The following is a 22,608-nucleotide window of genomic DNA, read 5'->3' as shown; positions in this document are numbered from 1 at the left end:
ATACACATAGTCCATATACAGGAGTATATAGTATACAGGAGTCCCAAAAATTTGTATTACCTTGACCCCTATTAAAATGTGAACATTAAAAAAAAAACATTGTCAAACGGTATAAACATACCCTTCTAAAATCGAGACCAACTTTAAATTTTTTTTAAATGACTGCTTAATTTTATTGAGAAAATATTGCATTTCAAAAGATAAAAGTTTCACAGTTGAAAAATACAGACCTTACCAAAAAACGCTCGCTAAGTTTTAAGATTAAACTTTTCCAATATATTTCTCATATTTTCATTTGTATAAGTGTCACAAGAAATGATAAGATAAGGTAGTGCTTTTTAAAGATTGGTTTTTGTAATTACTTATACTTAATGTTATAACCTATGTTGGAATTCAAAATAAACATGCTATGCCGAAGTTTTTTTAAAAAGAAAAGGCGACGTGAGAAGCTTAAGAAGCTTGAGAAGATTAAGAGTCGCATAAGAATCTCAAGTTTGTAAAAAGTTTGTGCAATGTTGATTCTAGTATTTTAAGGGTTGTCATGTTGTTTCGAAATCCTGCCGGATATTTTTACAAAACACAGTAACGTAGTTTTTACCCAGGTTTACAAAAAAATCTGGACACCTAAAATGGACGGTTGATGTGGAGCGGGGGGGGGGAATTTTTTTTTTTTTAAATTCTAGTTTCCATTATTTTTCAGGATATTAAGGTCCTAATAAACATTCAAATAAAAGCCATAAAATAGCAATTTTAATTGTTACTTATCTTATCTCGAGTATCTAAGTACTTTCGGTCTTAACCTATACCTAATGTATAACTCATATAGTATTTTGCCATTATCAAACGCCGCCATTGTGTGTAGATTAATGTGTACATATAATTAACATAAATAGTACCCAATTAATAATAAAATGATTTAAAACAACAATCAAGTAAAAAAAATATATAATGTTAATTTGTCTGTCGGAAGCGAGGGAGTGAGAATGAGTAGTTTGTAGGCTCTAGATATAAGCTATGGGTAGATGGGTACATAGTAAAATAGATAGTAGGCAGACACATTCTGCTCAATAAGGTCTGCCATTTTATTGCTTTCTTTAGGAAGTCATAAAATGTAAACGAATAACCATTATTCAGATTGTATTTATTTATCTGCTTTACGTTTTATCACTCTATAATATAATATATAGAGTCTAACGAACGTAAAATATTATTGTACATCTATTGAATAATGATGATTGATCTATTTTCAAAAAAAAATACGCGCGTGTATTTACGTAAATACTTATATTTATAAAATATGTAGGTATAAACATATATTTGTCCATAAAATATTAATATGAAAAGTGTATTTTGAAAATAATGTTTATTTTTATATTTTGTTTTTTATGACTGCGGTTTCCAATTACTTATACATTATTTTAAAGATTGTTAAATATGTAGTGTAGTAACGTTGCTAGTTGAAAGCAGAAATACAGTTGAATTAACATGATCTGACAAGATCGAGCGAAAAATAAAAACTACTTATGTACCTACATATGTATTTATATTTTTGTACGTTTTTTGAAAATATAGAAAAATCTTAATGAAAATACTTCCCACAGTTCGTGTGCATACGTCTAACTCGAAATATAAAAAATATGAGTAATATTTTTTAGTAAAAGTACTTAAAAGATAAATAATTCAAGACTCGACTCAATTTAGGTCCAGTACTCGTCAACTCGTAACTTAATATTCTCTAAATCCAGGAAACATGTTACGTAATTGATTTTTTCTTAAAATACCGTTTTTGCATTGAAAAAATAAGGTTTTCTCGAAATAATTATATGATTTTGAAAAAAGAGTTATTGAAAAATTATTGAAATATAATTGAGTCGAAAAAATCTTTATTTATTCTAAAAAACAAAAAATATCCATTATACGTACATTCTTTTAAAAAATCGGACGTATAAAAACGTGTCACCTCTACGGTGGTCGGCCGGTGACTGAATTCTGTGTTGCGTTGTATCCCCTTAAGTAAGAAACCATATTTCCATACTGAGGGAGTAAAGGTAGAACGCCATGAGACTATTTTTACTTTTACCTACATACGTACCTATATCTACATGCTTCTCTTCTTCCGCATCCATGGATATTCTCATACACTCGCGACGATTTTCTGTCTTCCGATAAGTTTATTATTACCTTAAACTATCGGCTTTAAACACATGAAATGTTCAAGGTCATCGAATGACAATAAGTCATACTCAAAATAAGATAAGGAACCAAAAAAATAATAACAATTTTTTTAGCAAATACGATTTAAAAATAGCAAAACAAAAACATATATTATTCTAGATATGTATTTCTTACGCTTTCTTTTTATCAAGTTAAGGATTGACTTTTGAATCCACCTTCATAGTTTAGTGGTAAACGCATTTGACTACCTATGTTGGAGGTGTGTTTTCACACTAATATTTATGTATTTAATATTACCTTGGAGGGGCAACTGAGGATAAACAATCAAATGAATATTGCATCACTTCGATACAGTGCCTTATCCACCACTGGGTAGATAAGGGTCAGTAGTATTGTAAAAGGATTCATTGTACCTACTTTCTACCGGTCTCTTTGTTGTGTATTTGTAGTTCATTATCACCAAAAATAGGACTTATCCATCCTTTAGTACCTACATCCCGTTGTTTTGTCAAAATGCCGTAACCATTTTACTTAAGTTTTTGATTTCCACAAAATTTGTTGTGTATAGTTTATTATGGCCATACACCGTTTGTGTATACACGGTAACTTTGTCAGTAACCGTCAGGACTGCTCCGAGTTTATTTTCGTTAGTTGAAAAGCATGACGGTATAGTATAATGTTGATATAATAGCAGAAAAATAATAATACCAACGTGTTGATGTGGAGTGATTCCAAAATATTAATCACTGTTTTTATTGCTGAGAATCTAACAAATATTTTGTATTTTCCGAAAGATATTAATACTTTGATACAATATTATTACTTTGATTACACTTACGGATTTAATTCGTTCCATGATTCAATTCGTAACTCCGATTAGTCGTATGTAAAAAAACATTATAGGCATAAATCAATAGAATTACAAAAAAAACACTAGTTTTCTATGCAATTTAAATAAGAAAACGTGTTTTCGTAAATAACCAATATAAAATGTAATACTCTGTTTCTGTATTTTTCTGGAAGGCCGAACGAAAGAGTGACAGGAAGGAAAAAAATTGGTGAATGTTTTTTCTCCTATTGAAGAGTCGTCTAACCATTTGAATAAATTTTAACGAGAAGCGTTTCATTAAAAGATCGTATAAGCTCGCGAATTACGGCGTCTACTACTTATTATTACCGCTACAAAACACCAGTACGAGATTAGAGTGTACCATTAGTATAGGCCCTGTACTATGGGGTGGGGGAAGCGGTGTTGGTACAACCGGCCGCTGCTGGTGCAGAAGGCTAGCTTACAATACAAATCATTACGTACTACTGTACGAGGTACTAGGCCATGCAAACTTACAGAAATAAGGCCAAACCGGGAAATCAGTATATAAGTAGAAACAATACCGGTGTGAGACCGAAATGTCATAACAATATCACTAAAAGTAAGGGACAAATATACTGTAGTTCCGATTCTCAACACCCACAAATCAGAAGTTGTTACACTGAAGGGTAATATACAATACGATAATATGAAGGTAATAAACATATTTCAATTGGTCTGGGTGTTTGTGATGTATTTTTCACATTTATCTCTCCTATTTATACTATCCTACCTGCAGAAAAGTCTCTAAATGTAGAGGCTTTGCGGGTTATTCCTTTTTTTAAGTGATTTAGTTCAAAACGATTTTTGTATGACAGAATAGTGCAATTTATTAGTTGAGAACAAAAGTTATTACATAAGGACTAATTAAATTCCACGAAATTGTAGGTAAACAATTTATAAATCTATAAACACATCAATCATTCTTTCCGCAAAAAATATCTTCACATAATATCGTACCTTAAAAATATGAATATGAAAAATATTGAAGCGTGTAAAATAATTTACCCAAATAACCGATAAATTAAGAGTTATTTACCGATGAGTTAATAATGCCATTAAAACGTATTTACAGGTCAACTAATTGATCGAAAATCTGTAATGTGTACCCTGCATTACGGATTTTCGATTTACTCACTCGTGTTTATATTACATAATGATGCATTTTTAGTTGTTGTTTTCTGGGATAAGTTCTGTAAGAATAAAAAAGAAATTAATATATTTTCAACTGAATGTTTCGTTTCACACGCCAATCTTCTAACGTTTTGAATCCGAATAATTCCGCGAGAAAAAGCGAGCATACGTTTAGAATTGGTATGTATGTAGATAGTACGCGCGGAGCATACCCGCTACCCACTACACTGCGTCGGCGTCGTTAGTTGTTAGTCGTTAGTCGTTAGTCGAGCGGGTTGGCAGACGACTCGTGTCAACAGCTTCCATTATCACTTGCGGCGAGGGAGAAATAGGAATAAATTCACGACTAACTTTACTTAGCACCGCACTGAGGAAACACGTTATTTGTCAGTAATTTAATATTTATTCGCAAAGTTTCTCGGGTTATATGTCGACAGTAATGAATAATGAAATAAGGATAGGCACTCAGATATTCAGAAACCGACTCCGACCATTCGTCCAAGTCCAAATATAGTTTCTGAAATATTTGCTTTCTAATTTATCATTTGAAGGTCACCAATTAAAATCTGAACAATAAACCAGCTAACATTTTTTTCTAGTTGGTTTTCAAATTTTTATTTAACGGAGTTCTCACGAGATCAAATACCCCAAAAAAATCGATGTTATTTTTATCAGCCTTTGTCATAAAATACTTAATATTAAAGGAGAAGTTATCTTAAATTAATATACATTTTCTGAGAAAAATGTTTTTATAAAAATTAAAAACATTTAAGTAAAACGTGTTTTTCTTTTAATCATGCATAAAAGTAACATCATAAATAGGCTAACCATAATTATAAAGCTCCAAACCGGGACAGGTAGGGAAAAAAATACAAATACAGTGGAACCTCTCATAAATCTTTTTTTTAAATTTTTCCCCATAAATAGATAAATCGATACATTTATACTAAAGTAAATTTGATGAAACTTACTTTATAATATCCTGTGAGAACCGACTTAAATAATTGTATATATCAATTGGAGCACTTCTTACAACTTATATGTACAAACAAAATCAAATAACAGTATATAATTCACTTTTTGACGCAAAAAAATTGTAACACGTCTTACTCGCTTCATTGTCAGTCGAGAACTGAGGTTTGAGGATTAATCTGTCTAATATCGTAGCGTTAATGTTGGTTTTTTTTGTAACAATAGTTTGGGCTGGAGGACGATTCTCCCATTCATCCTCTGTCCCACTCATGGGCACTCTCCCCTACATAGAACAGTCGGATACTAATCTCGCCTCGAGGGCCCCCGAGGAGTGAGGCCTTCGGGGAAAGGGGTTGACGAGTTAGCCGCGGTCCCGGGAGATAAGATAAGGTCGAGATACACTGGTGGTGGTGTAGCACTGACCGTAGCACTTCCATTTATATACATACATTCCGCACAATACTCGGGTACATATTGTATACGCACCGACTACTCTGCATAGGTACTGCTCCGACATCAGATCCCACAATCCACTCGCTAATTTCTCGAAAGCTTCGCCGCTTTGTGTTATGAAAAGGAAGTCTAGATTATTTATAAGAATCTCATCTCGAAAAGAGAAATGTATTAATCGAAAAGCCCTTATCCATGACGCCTTTTTTAAAACAGCTCGATCCGGTCCGGGACAGGAATGCAAGTGTGGAGATGTGAGGAACACACACGAGCCGTGTGTCAGTGTGGGTGATGGGGTGCGTCGGACTGCCTCCATCCGCATCCCTTCCCTGCCTCTGTGGACCGCGAGGAGGAGCGGAGTTCGGTATTTGTTGATGAGAGTTTGATCAAACTTGTAACGTTCTCCATATAATTTATGTACATGTGCCCTTCGCAACATACTTCTCAGCCTCTGCAGTAAATACTAAATTAATCACGGAGTATAAACAGTTCGCTATAAATTATAATTTGCAGCTCTGCTATCGCTATCGTATAATTTACATACCAGGTTAACGTAGGTACTTTAAAAAAGAGTATTTCTACATTCCACGCGTACATTCAAATTTATATGGAAATAGTTACAAGTCTTAACAAATATCTTCTAAAAACAATGTGATAATAATGTAGGAACAAGTAAAATTTGAGGTATGTGTATTTGAATGACAATAATAACATACATATTTATAGTACGTTGTCAATATTTTGTATTGGGGTAACTTCAGAATAGGTTATTAAATGCTATTCAATAAACTCCGTATTACGAAGGCTGTTCTGGTAAGTTGCTTCTCTGCCGAAAGGGACTAGAACTCGAGTGGTAATTTCCCCCAGTATACTTACCTTAGAGAACGTTCTTACCAACCTATCAAACTGCCAACCTGCCGACATTTAATATAACAGGAAATATTAAATACATTATTATTTGACATCTCAACATAGCTGAAGAAGAATATAGAAGTCTGGACATTCACCAATTCTACCCATATCAAACCAATGACGGTCGTAAGCCCTGTAATTGCCCAGACTTCCATATTCTTCTTCATCTGTGTTGAGATGTCAAAAAATAATTCCTAATTGAGGTTATCCAGATTTGTGAACAAGTTTTGGACACACCAAAATGTTGTAATTAAAATTAAATTAGAGGTGGCTATGATCCGGTCACTCACGAGATATGCATCAGTGAATCTGTATCACTTCAGTGGTCTGGTCATTAAGACAGATCAACTGAACGATTGTTCTCACTGATTCACGAGTTTACTGATAAATTGTAACACTAAGAACTTTTAAAAAGTAAGGATTTAATTTTTTGATCCAATTTTTTTCTCTTTATTAACCTCGTGGCATTTTAAGCCCTTGCTCAGAAATATTTGATCTAGGTGGAGGGGTGGAATTTTGTTGCAAATCGCATCTACGACGACGGACAATGATCGGTCTTCTCGCACTTTACTCGTTTATGACTTTTTTCTATTTTTCGACCCGCATCCACACACCGTTAGGTGAAGGTCGCCTTCAATAACGCCACTCCTGCGGTTTTGGGCATTCGTGAAATTTTTGTTTCAGCCGAATATCCAGGAAAAAATATTTTACACGTTAATTAACGGTAGAATGAGGTTAGAATAGTCAACCTTTGCTCCTTAGTAATAAATCCAGAAATACATTCTCACCACGAACCTGAATGTCTATAAGTGTTGTTGTTGTGTAAAAATAATGAATGATTTTGTCGAATTATTGTTTTCAATAAGTCATAGTATTTATTATATGAACATTTATCGCGTCATATTTCTAGTAGTAAAACACCTAGTAGTTAATAGGCGGGCAGGTTTATGTTACTTGATAAATATCATAATATTATCAGAGTACGAAAGCTAATTAATATTTTCGTAATATACCACTGTTAAATAAAAAATTAACTCCGCCTTGTTACGAACAATAAGACAATAAAATCGTATGTTCGAATTGATTGTCGTAATGCGGGGTTCCCAACCTTTTTGTACCCTAGAGCACATTCTAGAATATCGGTAGGGTGGCGGACACAACCTATTTTTAATAAAAAAAATCCTTCCATAACTTCTCATATTTACCCATAATTTATTTTCTCGTATTCATAATTGATTAATAAATAATAAACAAAAATATTGCAAAATAATACAATTATTATTCAAATTGCATACACACAGAGAAATGTATTTACAAAATGTAAACCAAACAAACATACGAACGTATTTAATAAACCTAGGCAATCAAAAAAATTAAAACTTTAACAAATAAATAAAAATTATTCACATTTTTAATTAATATTTATGAAAAAATTCTGTCTCTGTCGAATAGTGGCGGGCACATACGAATCGTTTCGCGGGCGCCATGTGCCTGCGGGCACGGGGATGGAAATCTCTGTCGTGATGTAATAGTTCGGAGAAATTACCGCATGAATTTTACAAATTGAACACATCTACATAGGTAGACAGAAATAATGCTTAAAACGCAAATGATTTCCGATCGTAAATTAGGTTTATGGGTTCCATTGATCATGCTGATGGTAACCGGAAGTGAGTTGTGGGGGGATGTGACGTAGGGAGAGGGGGTGCTGTCTCTAGGTGTTATGACCTGGAGAGCTGGAGTTACCATTACAATGATTTTACACCGCTCAAACCGTGCAATACAGTATGCGAGTACAGTATGGGGGAAACCAATGCCAATACACTAATTAAGTAGGTATTGCATTATCTTCATGAAACGCATCCAGGGCCCCGTACACTAAAGTAGGCGTAGGATAAGATTCATGAAATAGTGAAATATCAATCATAATTGATGTACTTAGAATTGGATATCTCAGCAAATCAGCGGGTGATAAGTTGTGTGCTGGTAGGGTATGTCTTGACACGTTATATTTACACGAACAGCGCCCCCGTTGGCTGTCAGGGAACCCGTTACACTGAAACTGAACAGTAATGTGGCTGCGGATGGTAGAAGGAAGAAAGGAGAGGGGTGGGGTAGCCCGAAAGTATTTACCCGTGATCGCCTTTTGTAAACATAAATAACATGAATGGACATTTCATTTTCTGACTAAATCTTGTATCTATAGATAGGTATGTTTATTTAATAGATATCCATATTATTATATAATCTTACCTACTAATTGAATTCAAATTACACAAATAATTTTCCCCCATACTTTATTAGTTTTACCATATTCTGAAAAAAAAATATTTTCAAATCGATCGTTAATGTATATGTTTGTATTTATAATTGCAATTCTTAGCGCATGAAAGCGCCGTTTCTGATAGATGGTACAACTAGCTACTGTAGCTGTTGTATATGCACTAGGCCGGCCGAAGTTGTATGGAGAAAAATAAATTGTTCGTTTTCTATCAAATGATGTTTTTACCATATACTTATACAAAATTTTATACACATCGGAAAACATCCTGTGTCTCCGGATCGACTTTGAAATATTGATTTTTTGGTTTTTAGTTGAACTTTTGAAGTAAGGCCAAAAATCAAAAAAAATAATGTTAATGTTAAAAAATAAGGGTTTTTACAACAAAATTAAATAATAAGAGTAACACTTATTAATAACAATGCTAAATTTTGCCAAAATGCCATTCATAAAAGTATTTTTTACTTCATCATAAAAATGAACGATTTAGAGTTGCAAAAATGTGTCCGACTGGGTTTTCGCATGCCGATAGATTATTTTACAATATTTGATAAATAAATTATTTGTAAGTTGTTTGTCAATTATGAGTCGTGGAATTATGGATGACGTGGCTGAATGACGCAATCCGTTTCGTATCTTACCATTTCCATTATCCAATTATGAATAGTTGTAGATTTTATGGATAATGGCAGTAGGTTATAGAGCTTTATTGTAAAACAGTTAAAGTTTATTAGACAAAACTTAGTGTAGGTATGTTTGATGTGTTCTGTGTTTTTGATCCTGTAATTCTAATAATGCATCATGTAATGTGTTTTTGGCAATTTGTAGTTCGTTTAGCTGGGGAGGTATCTTGTAAAGTGTGTGAAGAATTATAATAAAATAATTTAAGCTGGCAAAAATCCTTATTGCTTTCAATATTTCCTTATGGCTTTTCGATATTTTATCTGTGTTTTCATAAAACTTCATTTTCTATTTTTTATGCATAATGTAACTAAAGCTTCGGTTAAGGTCTTTATTGTCCTTTTAACTGCTTAAGTATGATGTGAGAGGTCCAAAAACGATAGTTTTCCTTCTCCTTTCGTGTAACAAATTGTTGGATATATTTGTCAGATATCAATTTAAATATTGGTGATTCAGTTATATTTTCCTACCAGTCTAAAAATCAGTGTAAGATAATACATCATTCGAAGCGTAATTAATGTTGCAAGCTTTTAGAATGCAACGGATTGCTAGGTCACTAAGCTCTGGCTGTGGTTCAGAGCAATACATTTCCAGCTCGTGAGATGTAATTATTTCGTTGAATTTCCAAGTACAGTTCTATTAATATATTTTATTCTCCTTCCTAACAGGGAGGGTAAACACTTACAACATACTTTGCAAGTAGTAATAATTATTCCTAAACAGATTCCATTGAAATATTCAAACGCAGAATTTGATCGGCACCAGTAAGCCGTTGGGTGTGAAATATTTTGTCTAGTTATTCGTATAATAATTCTTTAGAAATATTTATATTTGAACCGCCACCACTATTCATAGTACAATTTCTAGTTATATAAATATTGATATTAAGTGAAAGTAACTGTGTTGAAATTGGTTTACCAAACCGAAAAACAAACTTTTTCTAACATTTCGAAATAATTAGCGATTGTCTCTAAAAATATGAAGGGTGTCGATAGATTCTGACATAATTAAAAAAAAAATAAGTGTCGAAAAGAGATTTTTTACATGCAATAGGCAAATCATTTGGTGTTTAATGTATAAAATGTCAAACAATAATTTACTGATATGGCAAAACTCTCCTAACTTCTTTTTAAAGTATTTTAGGGTATGATTTTTAGAGTATTTTGTATTATATTAGATTCTTTTTTACTTGTTTATGTTTTATAGTAGGTTTAGAAGCTTTGGACTATTTTTTAAAATTTAGATATGAACATATTTTCTATTTATTTAAACGTGGTTTCATGGTTTGTTTTATAAGCAAGTTTTACCTTATATCGGTTCCATACAAGTAATTTCATTATATCTTTGGAGTTTTGTAACATTGTATTTAATATTACTTAAATCACCAAACAACCGGCATTTTCACTTTATACGAATAGGATCTATGGCAAAAATGTTGAAAACGAGCGCAACACAATTTCTCATTTTATTGGTCTGAGATCTTCTGTAAACGTGTGCATTAAGTGCTCGCAAATGTGCAGGTGTTCCTCAACTTGACCCACCCACCCCTTAAACACCCTAACACTTGTCTGAAATCATGATGTATGTAAAAAATAAATATACATATTGGTTGGAATCCAAACTGGAATTTACCTCGAAAATCACGAAAAAATTCAACTTTGACATCAATCCGGAGACAGAGAGAGTTATCCTAATGAATTGATATTTTACACACGTTATTTAAGGACTATTTGGCACCTTTTGAGCGTTGTGCCTATTAAGAAATCGAAAAAAAGTGAAAACGGCGGCCTAATGTGCACGTACTTGAAGTTGGCAACGCATCGCTAATACTTACTATTACATCAGTTGATAAGTCAAACTCATGATAAGTCGTTTGTTTCAATAAGTATTTTTTATGTGGACTTGAATATATCAAGTTTCGCGCCAAAAAAGAGCATTAGCGGGAAATTTTGCTTTTCGCTGAAAGAAAACTGCCTCTGAAGCATATAGAATGCTTGAGGAGACTTATCTCGAATACGCTCTGTCAGAAAAACCTTCAAAGAATGGTTTTAACATTACAAAAAAGGCGATTTTGGTCATTACAACAAAGAGCGAAAGAACTCGAAAAGAAGTTCGAAGACAACCATTTGCGATCATTATTGGATGAAGATTTAAGTCAGTCGCAACATCAGCTTGAAGTCGATCACTGAAAGTCGATTTAGCAACTGTTTTCAGAAGTCTACACATAATAGGAAAGATTGAAAAGAAAGGAATATGGGTGCCATATGCATTGAAGCACAAGGTTATGGAAAGAAGAAAAACTATTTCCAAAATCTTGCTTGCCAGACAGAAAAGAATGAGCTTTGTGTATCGAATTGTTACAGGAGATGAAAAGTGGATTTGTTTCGACAATCCTATCGACTGAGAGAAGTCTTTCATCTGCATCTGGTAGGATCAGAAAGGTGCTGTGTATTTTGAGATTTTGAAACCTGGTGAAACAGTTACTACTGATCGCTACCGACAGCAACTCATCAATATGAGTCGAGCTTTGAGAGTAAAAACGTAGTGAATGGGCCAACAGACATGGAAATGTGATTTTGCTGCACGACTTTTTGTGGCTAAGCCAGTCCAGGAAACGTTGGAAGCACTACGCCTCTTATATGTTTATTATTGATTATTTTGATTACTCTTTGTTTTGTGTTGGTTTAGTTAGTACCACCGTGTTTTTTGTATTTATTTTTAATGTGCTTTTGTTAGTTGATTTTTTAAATGAAAATTTACTCTTGCTTTCCTATTTGTAAGTACAAAATACATTTTAAATATCCCTAAAAAAATATATGAAACTAAAGTATATGAAACTAACCCCACGACAATCTCTGCACTAAAAAATGTCGTTCGTGAAGTTAACGGCATCCCGACGTCATTCTCTAACGAGTGGCACGGACTACTGAGGCCAGATTCCAAGACGTCAGTGTGTCTGACGTGACGGTCTACACATTTAGACGAAATAATTTTTAAGAGAACTAATCCGCACTTCTCTTCTTTGTAAAAGTTATTGATATAAATGTTTATCCTTTGCAGTTTTTTTTTTTAAATTTTAAATCCTAATTCTGCCACCGGACACCCTATACATTTTTAAAATGATGCTCTTGAATGTTGTATTGTTTTTTAATAAAATTAATATAAACCGTGTGCGTTTATTTTTTTATATATCTGTTATAAAAAAAGGTACCTACCTAGTTTAATTCTCTTATTTAAAAATAATATGATACCAGAGACACGCACGGGGATTGACGAAGTGAAGCAGCGAGCCATATATATTTTTAGTTAGTATGTTTCAAATAAATTGATTTCATAAAAATGTAAAAACCCTATAAGTTACGCTAAAATCTATTTCATTAATTCATAATTTTTAGCTGGGTCAAAAATAATATTAATTTTTTTAGTTAAGAAAAATATGTTTTATAGTTTATTCTTACTACATACTCATAATTCGAAAAAAATGTGATGCTTAAGGATATTTTTATTTTTCAAAAAGAAATTGTAATAAAAATTACTGTTTTAAATATTTTTAAAAAGTCGGAGAACGTTAAGTTGTAACCGCATGTAAATTGCAGGTAAAATGAAGCTATTCTGGCTACAAATCTCTGCGGTCGGCTGCGCTAGTGTACGCGCGCGCTCCACACTCGGAGGGGATGACGTCACTCCTGTCTCATCTCGTTACAATTGTAGAACGTTCCCGAGGAAGGATTGAATAATTGCGAATGCAAAACGTTTCATTTTTGCGAAATCTTGTCTATTGTAGTGTTCAACGTTCCTCCAGGAATATACTTTACTCGTTGTTTCTTTATTCTTCTCTGATTTTCTATTCAAATCTTAAACTATTCTCTATTCACAAACGCTCGAAGATTTAGCATATTTTAAAATTCAATGTATAAAACTTTTTCTATGAGAACGAATAATGCAACTTCTATCATTAATGGGTACTTATTCTATTTGTAATAAAAATGCACTTGGTATTATCGGGTACAACGAGCGATGTGAAAAATATATATGCATTATTAATCAATTTCTTACCCGAAAACTGGCTGATTTCAATTTGGTTAAGCATTAATAGGTACTTATTCTATTTGTAATAAAAATGCACTTGGTATTATCGGGTACAACGAGCGATGTGAAAAATATATATGCATTATTAATCAATTTCTTACCCGAAAACTGGCTGATTTCAATTTGATTAAGCATTTTTATTAAATTTTATATGAATGTTAATTTATCAATGTTTTTTCGTTCATAATTTTTTATAAATGATTAAAAATAAAAAATAAATACAATGAAATATTTCAGCACTGGTTAATTGCGCTTCTCGTGATTAGACGTTTTTAAGGGACACAGAACAGGTCGGCTGTCCAAATTTAAAACACAGTAAGGGACATTTTTTTTGTAGTAGGTTTTTTTGCATTTATGGACTAAGTAGACTTTACTTAGTCCAAAAATGCAAGAAAAACCTACTACAAAAAAATGTCCCTTACTGTGTTTTAAATTTGGACAGCCGAGGTGCTTTGATTTTTTTTTACAGAAAAAATTCGTTCAAACGAATTAAAGCGAAAGTTTTTTTTCTTTGGTTAACGGACAGAAAAAATTAAAAAGCGCATTTTTAAACGAGGCTGTACAAATCTAACAACTCGAAAATTAGTCGACTCGATTGATTTTATATAAAATTTAAAAAAATATAATTAATTCTTGTAATAATAAATAATTTAGTACCTACATTTATGTATGTTTCTTCAGAATATGTACCTATACATACATACAGTGTCAGTTCGCGTCCGACTGTATATATAATTATTAATAATTTCATAACTCCTTTACATAATTAAATAATACGAGTACATATTAAGAAAAGGTTGACGTAACACGTTACATTTCGGTGCAAGCCATCTTCATTATCACTGCGAAAAATACTTTCATTTCTCCGATCGTCTTGGCTCGCCAATTTCGTTCTCTCGGGCGAGAAATCAATGTATGTGAATCGATGTAATTGGTAAAATACTTTTTATTATTTTTTTATTCGTTAACTACTGGCAGCCCTGCAAGTCTCCGCGATCTAGTACCTACCTTGGATGTTTATAACTCACTGGCACTGTAGCGAGTCATTAGATTTGCAGTATTTTGCGCGGTGGACAATAAGCATATACTTATTAGTCTGCATTAGTCTCTTGCATAAGGTTGCATACATTAAGTTAACTAAACTCTATTAGATATCGAGAGATATTTTTAAAAATGGCAAATCTATACATTATCGAACACATTTTAATTTTGAATTATTTTTGTTTAAATCGGGGTTGAATTTGAATAGTATTTTACGTAATTGGCGCTACATGAATTATAAAAATTATATTTAGTATTAATTATTGTCTTACGACGAGTAAAAACTAACTAACTGTGGCGTTCTATTCTCTCTAGGCACACCACTCTGTCTTTGCAAACATTCTTCGCCTCTTCCACGTTCATGCATCTCCTCATACATACCCGCCACTTTCAAGTATTTGGCATACCTGATCGTTGATTCTGTAAAATAAAGCGTTGTTGCCTAACAATAGTGAGTATATCATTATTCTGGAGATTACTACGCATATCTAAGTCCAACTGCCACTGGACCATCACCAGGTTATTTTCAACTGAAAAACTGAGTGAAAAAACTATATTGTTATATTTTATGTATTATTTTATTTAAAAACGGTTTTATTTAACAATATTTACACTGATATAAATAATTTGAATGTTTTAGTTAGGTAGGTATCTAAATTAAGGCATCTAATTTGATTAAATAAAATTCTTGGTTTTATACACACAAATAAGATATTAAAACATTTAATAAGAAATAAAAAACGAAACAATTTTTAAATTTATTAAACATTGTTTTTGAATAAGAATGTTGATTAAAATTAAATAATTCGAAACAACATTTTGTAAAAAAAGCGTACCTACATGCTATCAACGCGAAAAATTTACCTCCATAATCTCGTAAAAATTCACAAAATAAGTATCGTAAAAAAACATTATTTCACATTAGTAATTTGTACAATAAAACAGAGAGAGATTCAACTACTCGCGTGTTGTCATACTGTCCCGAGGCAGCCCGAGCCCGAGTATATCGAGAGGAGAGTGGAGAGGGTTACGAGCAAGCGGAAGGTGGCGGACGAGAGGGGCAGGGCTGCAGCGGACGAGTCATCCGCCATGACGCTGGAGGCGAGCACCGCCTTGCCGGGGGGCAGGGGCCGGTAGGGGGGCGGCGGGGACGGGGGCGGCGGAGGGCTCTTCACCTCCAGGCAGGACGGGACCTGCGACTGCGTGAAGTTGTGCAGCTCCTCGCAGCGCCCGGCCTGCTCGCCCAGACACGCGATGTAGGCCACCGCGTGCGGGATGTAACTCTGCTCGAACGTGCCCGAGAAGAGCGCGGTAGCCAATGGACCTAGAAACGGAATTATCAGTGTCCGTCGCGGAGAGAAGAAAACCGACTCGTTCGAAGGGAGAAATGTGTTAGTAGCGCATACCCATGGCGTAGACGGGGACATCTTCGGCTCCGTGAGTAGCCCACTGCCTCGGGGCGGCTGCCGCGTGCACCGCGTCCCGACGTTCCGCGGCACCCTCCGGGGCCGGGTCCGCGGGGGGGCGCAGTCCGTGCCCCGGCCCGCTGCCGTACAACAGCGTACTGTAGGGCAGCCCGTCCACATCGGACAACTTCACGTCGGTTTCTGGAACGGCTCGATATTACGCTTCTGTCGTGTATTATAGCGCGCCTTCCGACTCCGACTCCCGGACCGAGAGGACTCACCTAGAATGGGATGTTCCCGAGGAGCGGAGTGTCCTCCGACGGTCATGACGTGGCCGTGGTCCGCGGTGACCAGCAGTAGGTCGGCTCTGGTCACCGCGGCTCTCACGGCCGCCTCCAACTGCAAAGTCTCGTCCAGAGCCCGATACGGGTTGTTGTAGTGGTGAGCGTGGTCTATGCGACCTCCTAAACGAAACCGTCCAAACGTAACACTGAGCGACCACAAAACTGTATGGCCAAAAATATGTCATACTTTCTACATACTATTATATACCATATAATGAGTAAAGGCGTGTTTAATTTTATTAACAAAGAATGGAGTAGTCTTACACCTCTAATAAAAATTAATATTTCACGGAAAGAAACAAATTAAACTATGTATTTTATAAAAATATTTACAAAATATATAATACATACCTTCTACCATTAGAAAAAAGCCTTTTGGATTCTTTTCGAGAATACTTAGAGCCGTGAGCGTCATTTCCAATAGAGTAGGATCCGCTCCCGGGCCCGGTTCCATGTCGGCAGCGAATCCCATGTGAGAATATTCGAACAAACCTAGGTATTCGATTAACTCGATGTATTATTATTATTATACACAATTCCATACATGCATAATTCATATACTTATATATAAAAATATGATAACTCACCCAGTAAAAAATCGAGGTTTTCTGGATCGATAGCATCAAATTGTTCCTTGTTCCATACGTAGTCAGCTTTTAGTTTCCTCCGTTTCTTGTCCCGCAGCCAGTCATCTATAAGGTTCCGGCCGTCCAGCCGCCGTCCCTCGACCGAGGGCTGCTCTGGATCCCGGGCCACCGTGGGGAGGAAATGTCTCCTTCCTCCGCCGAGCAGAACCTGAAATTCTCTGTTTACGCTAGTATCTCGCTACTAACATTACGTATATGATGAACATGTTACATAAGAACTCTTTCATTTATTAATCCATGTCCTCGTCCTGTGGAGGATATCCCTTTGACTACCAAAAGCCGAAATTCTAGCGAGAAATGCCGGATCCGTCGGATCTGACGTCATGATTTATGAAAATGTCAGTTACATTTTGTACAGTATGTTATAGATCCGCTCATTCTTTCAGGGTTGTGCAATTTTTTTTTATTAATATTTTTTTCCAATTTAAACATCGATATTTAGAATTGAATATTTTTTACAATCGGTTAAAATATTACAAAAAATTAAGTTACGAAATACGAGAAAAACGAGTAGAATAAAACAATTTTATTTCCGTTAAAAGTAATAGAAAAGTAAAGCTATAGCAATCAAGTTTTAAAAACTTTAAAAAAAATAATAGAATGAAAAATGATATAAAGTATAAAAATTACAACGAAGTTTATAAAAAAAAATATAATAAACAAAAATACAATAAAAACACTTAAGTATAACCAGGTTGGTAAAGCACTGGAAAAACCACACGTGACTAACAAAATTGAATTAAATTTATATTAATGCAAAACCGAAATTATAAAATATAAATACATTTTTTAACAATCAATTCTTAGGAAAAAAGGCCCCACGAAACATTTTCGCACTGAGTGCAGACAGAATATTCTTCAATGATATTCTTCAAATATATACATTTTTAGGTGTCAGGGTTAATCAACAACATGCATTAAATTGGTACAAATATAATACATAATATGTAACTAACGAAAAAAAAAGTAATTAATGAATAAATAATAATAATTTGCACTTAGTTATTCAATGTAAAATACATAACGAAATACAAATTATTATTTTTTATTCGTTAATTACTGGCAGCCCTTGTGGTGTGTATTGTGTCCAGCGGAAGTGGCGAGCGGTTTGAGTTGTAATATTTTTGAGTATTATAATGTAATATTCTGAGGTTTGAGTATTTGTGCGCAGGGCATAAAAAAGCGCTGAATAATAATCGAGTGTCGTTATGTTAGTCGGTGTGTTAGACTTTTGTATAATGTGACATAATTTAGTTAACTAAACTCTCATCAGATATTTTTGTTGCGCGAAAGATGTTTGAAACATTTCAAAAGGTGTTCCCAAATTATGTTACACATTTTTCTCTTTAATTATTATTGGTTAAATCGCGGTCTTTCTGGGATAGTAGGCCGAAAAGTCTCGGTAGCCAAAGGAATATGAAGTCCACACACTGCCTACAGGTCTGTCAGAGCACAAGATTGCCATAGGACCTCGTACGGCGTTATGTTTCATAGCCGCATGAGAGACTTCATACAATTGAATGTGGCGCCCGCAAGACTTATTCCTAATTTTTTTTAAAGTAACATTTTTTATTTTGTACACCTTTAAGTACTTTACTCTCGAACCTTTCGATGAGCTGGTAACTCAACGTCAAGATTTACTGGGCATTGAGGCGCAATAAATGAGTTTAAGTCCAATGGGTGTGAAATACCTATTGAATCTATCTACAATTAATTTAAGACCTTCGACAGAGTCTTTTTCTTCATCTTCGAACCCTCATCCACACCCAATCAATGGTGCATAGGCAGCAGTGTTATCTTGATCATTAACACATGAAGGAAGGGTGATCAGCCTTCCGCTCGACAGAAGTCATCGATTACAAAATTAAAAGGCATCATTTGCGTACTAAGGTCAAAGAGTTTCCGCAAGGAGTAGATGGTTATTCCTCGGTGGGTGGTAATGATAAAGAGAAACGGCACTAGGATGCAGACTTACCTGACTGGTAGAGACCTCAAACGAATACGTGGCAAGGTCATTAACTCTCATACGGCATTTGCTTTTAAGAGAAAAGGCCTTAATAACCTCCACTTGTGTCGAAGGTAGCTTCCAGTACTTTCCAGAATTTTGGCCCGTGCAAACTATTATATTAAATGCCATTTCATAATCAACTAATCACAGCCAGAGAACTGTTCGGTTCCCAACTCTCCTATATTATGTGATCTGAATGTGTGTATATTATTATGGAATTAATTTACAAACGACTTGCCAGGGGGTCTGAATTTTTTTTGAGAATTTGCACAATAGAGACACGAATTTTCTGTAATATTATATTAAGTAAGGGGGCACCTTCCCTGTCACGCTAAGTAACATAATACTGTGATATTAATAATAAAAATGTAGTGGATGCCACCAGTACCAGCATAAGTCTAGTGGACCATCAGATTTGCCGACCACCCGTGGAATGCTTGATGCAGTTTCCGCGGAATATCGAGATGATTGGTGGAGGAGGGCGATTTAGGATTTTTATGATCACATCGTATTTATTTTATGCGGTCTACCCGAAACGGATTCGATAACTTCATTTGTGTTTTTCACAGCTCCCGAGTTTTCGGATGTTTTTCATGGATTGAAATTGAAATCGTTTTCGCGAGTCATTTCTCAAAGACGGGGATATAGGAAGTATTTGCTGAAAAATATACTTATTATAACTTATGTAGGAAAAAATATTATTTCGAATTCCTTAAAGTTTCACCAAACTGTGATGTCATTAATTATTTTTTTATTTTTTTTTATTATTATTATTTTTTCATAATACATAGATACATTCAAATATACATATTCATTTCATATATACATTTATTATATGTATTACGGCTCTTTAGGCATGGCCTGTGTTGAGCCGAATACTAACATGTTAATACAATTTTTATATTATTTTTTATTTTTTAATAATACTTTTTTTTAATTATTAGATTATAAACATAACATACAGGAGATACAAAAATAATTTACAGTTTAAAGGTTTTTCAATAAGATAATTACACCTGGACTTTAATTAATTCACTTTCTACCTTGTCCCTTCCAATGCTAAGCAACCATCGACGGACACTGTTCTTAAAGACCTGATCGCTCCTGGAAATCTTAATGGTTTATAATAAATATGTGTTTAAAACCATTACGAAATCGATTATACTCACGTTTATGTTTTTTCCAGGTTCACTATCTACAAACTGGAGTGCTATATCTTTACAAGCTTTTCTGCTGGCAGGAGGCACCTTACTATCATCCTCCCAGTAGCGAGACGGAGAGTGCGCGTATAGTGCCGCGGGTGTGGCGTGCGTCACCCGAGTCGTGGTCACTATCCCAGTCCATTTGCCTAAAGAGGACGTGAGATGAAATTTGAGTGATGAACCGCATTCTTACGAAGTGTAGTGAAGGCAGCATCGACTCACCAGCGTCCTGAGCCCACTGCAGCAGGGAAGGAACGGCAGCGCTCTGGGATGAGGAGCAATTTTCGAAGGACGCTGTCCCGTCTAGCCCGAGAGTCTCGTAGTTCGCCTTCACTCCGCACAGAAGGGCTGTGGCGCAAGCTGACGACTCCCCCGTTTGAGCGTTTAGGTTGTAAGTCTATAAGTAAGTGTTTTCTAATTACAAATCCCTCAAACTTTGTTTTGTGGTAATAAATGTATGTAGAAGTTTAATGTCTATATCGAACCTGAGCGAGGGCAGTTGCAGGGAAGTGGTCCCAAATGAGTCCACTCTCTCCTCTCCGTTGCTGGCGGAGTTCCCTAGCAGCTGTCACGGTAGCGAGACTCATTCCATCTCCGATGAACATCACGACGCTTCTGTAAGTCGTCATCGTATATTTATTTAAGATATGGTACTTTTTTCCCTTTTGGAGATTTAAAAAAAAAAAAACTTTAATTTGACCCATTCCGCCTTTACCAGGTTTTCTCTAATTAATTTAATAACATATTAATCATCATCAAATTAGTATTTCTAAAAGAATAATTAATTTCGAATTAACATTTTTTAGGTTTTTTTCTAATTTATGACTATAAGTTATATAATTAAGATCATATTTTATTTTGTATATAAATATTTTATTTTTATTTAAAGACGAGACATTGGTAGAAATTTTGATGTAGCATTTTTAAATTATTATATCATAGGATAAATATAGAACTATGAGTGAAAGATAGGTGCGTTGGTCAATACAAGTTAACTCAATAATTCGAAATTAGCTTTTTATCAATTTGAGACAGTTAAAAATCTTTCTACTCTACTTTACCGGACAAATTACAAATATCAAATATCTTTTATTTCATTATTATAATATGGATATGAAAACTGTTTTATTTGTCGGACTTTAAAATTATTCGCAATATATAAAGATAAACTATTTAAAAAAAGTCTTTAGTAGCCATTTTATAACTTTTTGACCCACCACCAATTTGATTTGTGGAAGTAAATACTTTTTAATAACTATATTTAATGATAAAAGTAAATTTAATTTAAAAGGAAAGAAATTAAGGTTTTTTGTCATAATGTAAAACTTACTTTGCTATTGGCTTGTTGTCTCTAACTTCCTGAAGACGTTTAGTTAAATCTTTCTGAGCTTCTGCATACCAGTATTCACGATCTACAAATAAATGATGAAATGAATTTGTAATTATTAAGACCGGACAGAGAAGACATATTATGTATTTTGATTTACACGGGCCGATGCTGCACGATTTCTGTCATTGAAAAAGTGATGAGCATACGCAATTTGTTCGTACAACTTACCAAACGCACTGTATGTGTAATTGTGTAAGCCTAATGTAGGCCGTGTTTGAAGGGACACTGCGATAAATGGTCTTAAAATGACACTGTGATAATTCAATACACCTTGATAAGTCTATCACCGGATTTTTTAAATGTTGTTGTGTTTTTGAGGTTTGAGTTCCCACCACTAAAAGTTACTTTTTTCATACATACGTCGTAAGGGTGTGTAATGGTAGAGACTGACCGGAGCCATTTCGACGTAACACGTTACGATGCGAGCATTCGTACAGTCAGTACAGCGAGCCGAGCGCTCCATCCATAGTCAGAGCGCTCGCCGAGAAATGCTCCGGTCAGTCTCCACCTTTACGTTACGAGAGGATGGGGAAGGTGGGTTGAGTCGAAGGACTCCCGTACGTGTGTGTTCACTCCTTGAACATGATGCCAGCATTGCTCCGACACTAATAAAGAGAGATATTGTGTTGCGTTCGTAGCAGCATTTTTGAAAATGTCGGTGATTTAATTGATATAAAAGACATACTTATCACATTATATACGAGTGATATTTACCATTCTATGAATTGAATCGACAGAAGGTAAAACTTGATAATAATATCAAGGAACTCCCTTATAAGGAACAACAGGACGTTATCCGGTAAAATGTTAAAGAAATGTGGTATTTATTTCTTCTATCCGACATAAACGAGTGAAAATGATGGTAAAAAGGCGAAAGTATATGTAATTTAAAATGCGATTCTCTCCAAATCACGTGCTAAAATACCAAATAAGTAAGAAGGCTTTTACCATATCAGTATTGTTTCAGCCATTGCCGGTCCCAAGCCCGGATGAGAAAGGAGGGTTATA

General features: G+C 34.6%; 1 protein-coding gene across 1 annotated transcript in view; it reads right to left on the bottom strand.

Moving 5' to 3' along the window:
• Positions 1-15,167: 15,167 nt before the first annotated feature.
• LOC148307100 (alkaline phosphatase-like) overlaps positions 15,168-22,608 on the bottom strand; it is a 10,691-nt gene continuing 3,250 nt past the window's right edge. Inside the window, exons 3-11 of the mRNA XM_088263934.1 lie at positions 21,541-21,622; positions 20,696-20,825; positions 20,433-20,607; positions 20,178-20,356; positions 16,941-17,148; positions 16,705-16,845; positions 16,291-16,473; positions 16,010-16,210; positions 15,168-15,927 (exon numbers count right to left, since the gene is read on the bottom strand). Of these exons, the coding sequence (XP_088120060.1) occupies positions 15,575-15,927; positions 16,010-16,210; positions 16,291-16,473; positions 16,705-16,845; positions 16,941-17,148; positions 20,178-20,356; positions 20,433-20,607; positions 20,696-20,825; positions 21,541-21,622 (1,652 nt within the window). The 3' untranslated portion in view covers positions 15,168-15,574. The remainder of the gene's footprint in view (positions 15,928-16,009; positions 16,211-16,290; positions 16,474-16,704; positions 16,846-16,940; positions 17,149-20,177; positions 20,357-20,432; positions 20,608-20,695; positions 20,826-21,540; positions 21,623-22,608) is intronic.

This window comes from Brachycentrus maculatus, unplaced genomic scaffold (assembly GCF_059751285.1).
Source record: "Brachycentrus maculatus isolate JH-2025_06_01 unplaced genomic scaffold, ASM5975128v1 h1tg000209l, whole genome shotgun sequence".
In the NCBI taxonomy this organism is placed as follows: Eukaryota; Metazoa; Arthropoda; class Insecta; order Trichoptera; family Brachycentridae; genus Brachycentrus; species Brachycentrus maculatus.
The sequence above is the reverse complement of the archived record's forward strand: the minus strand, read 5'-3'. Positions and strand labels throughout refer to the sequence as shown.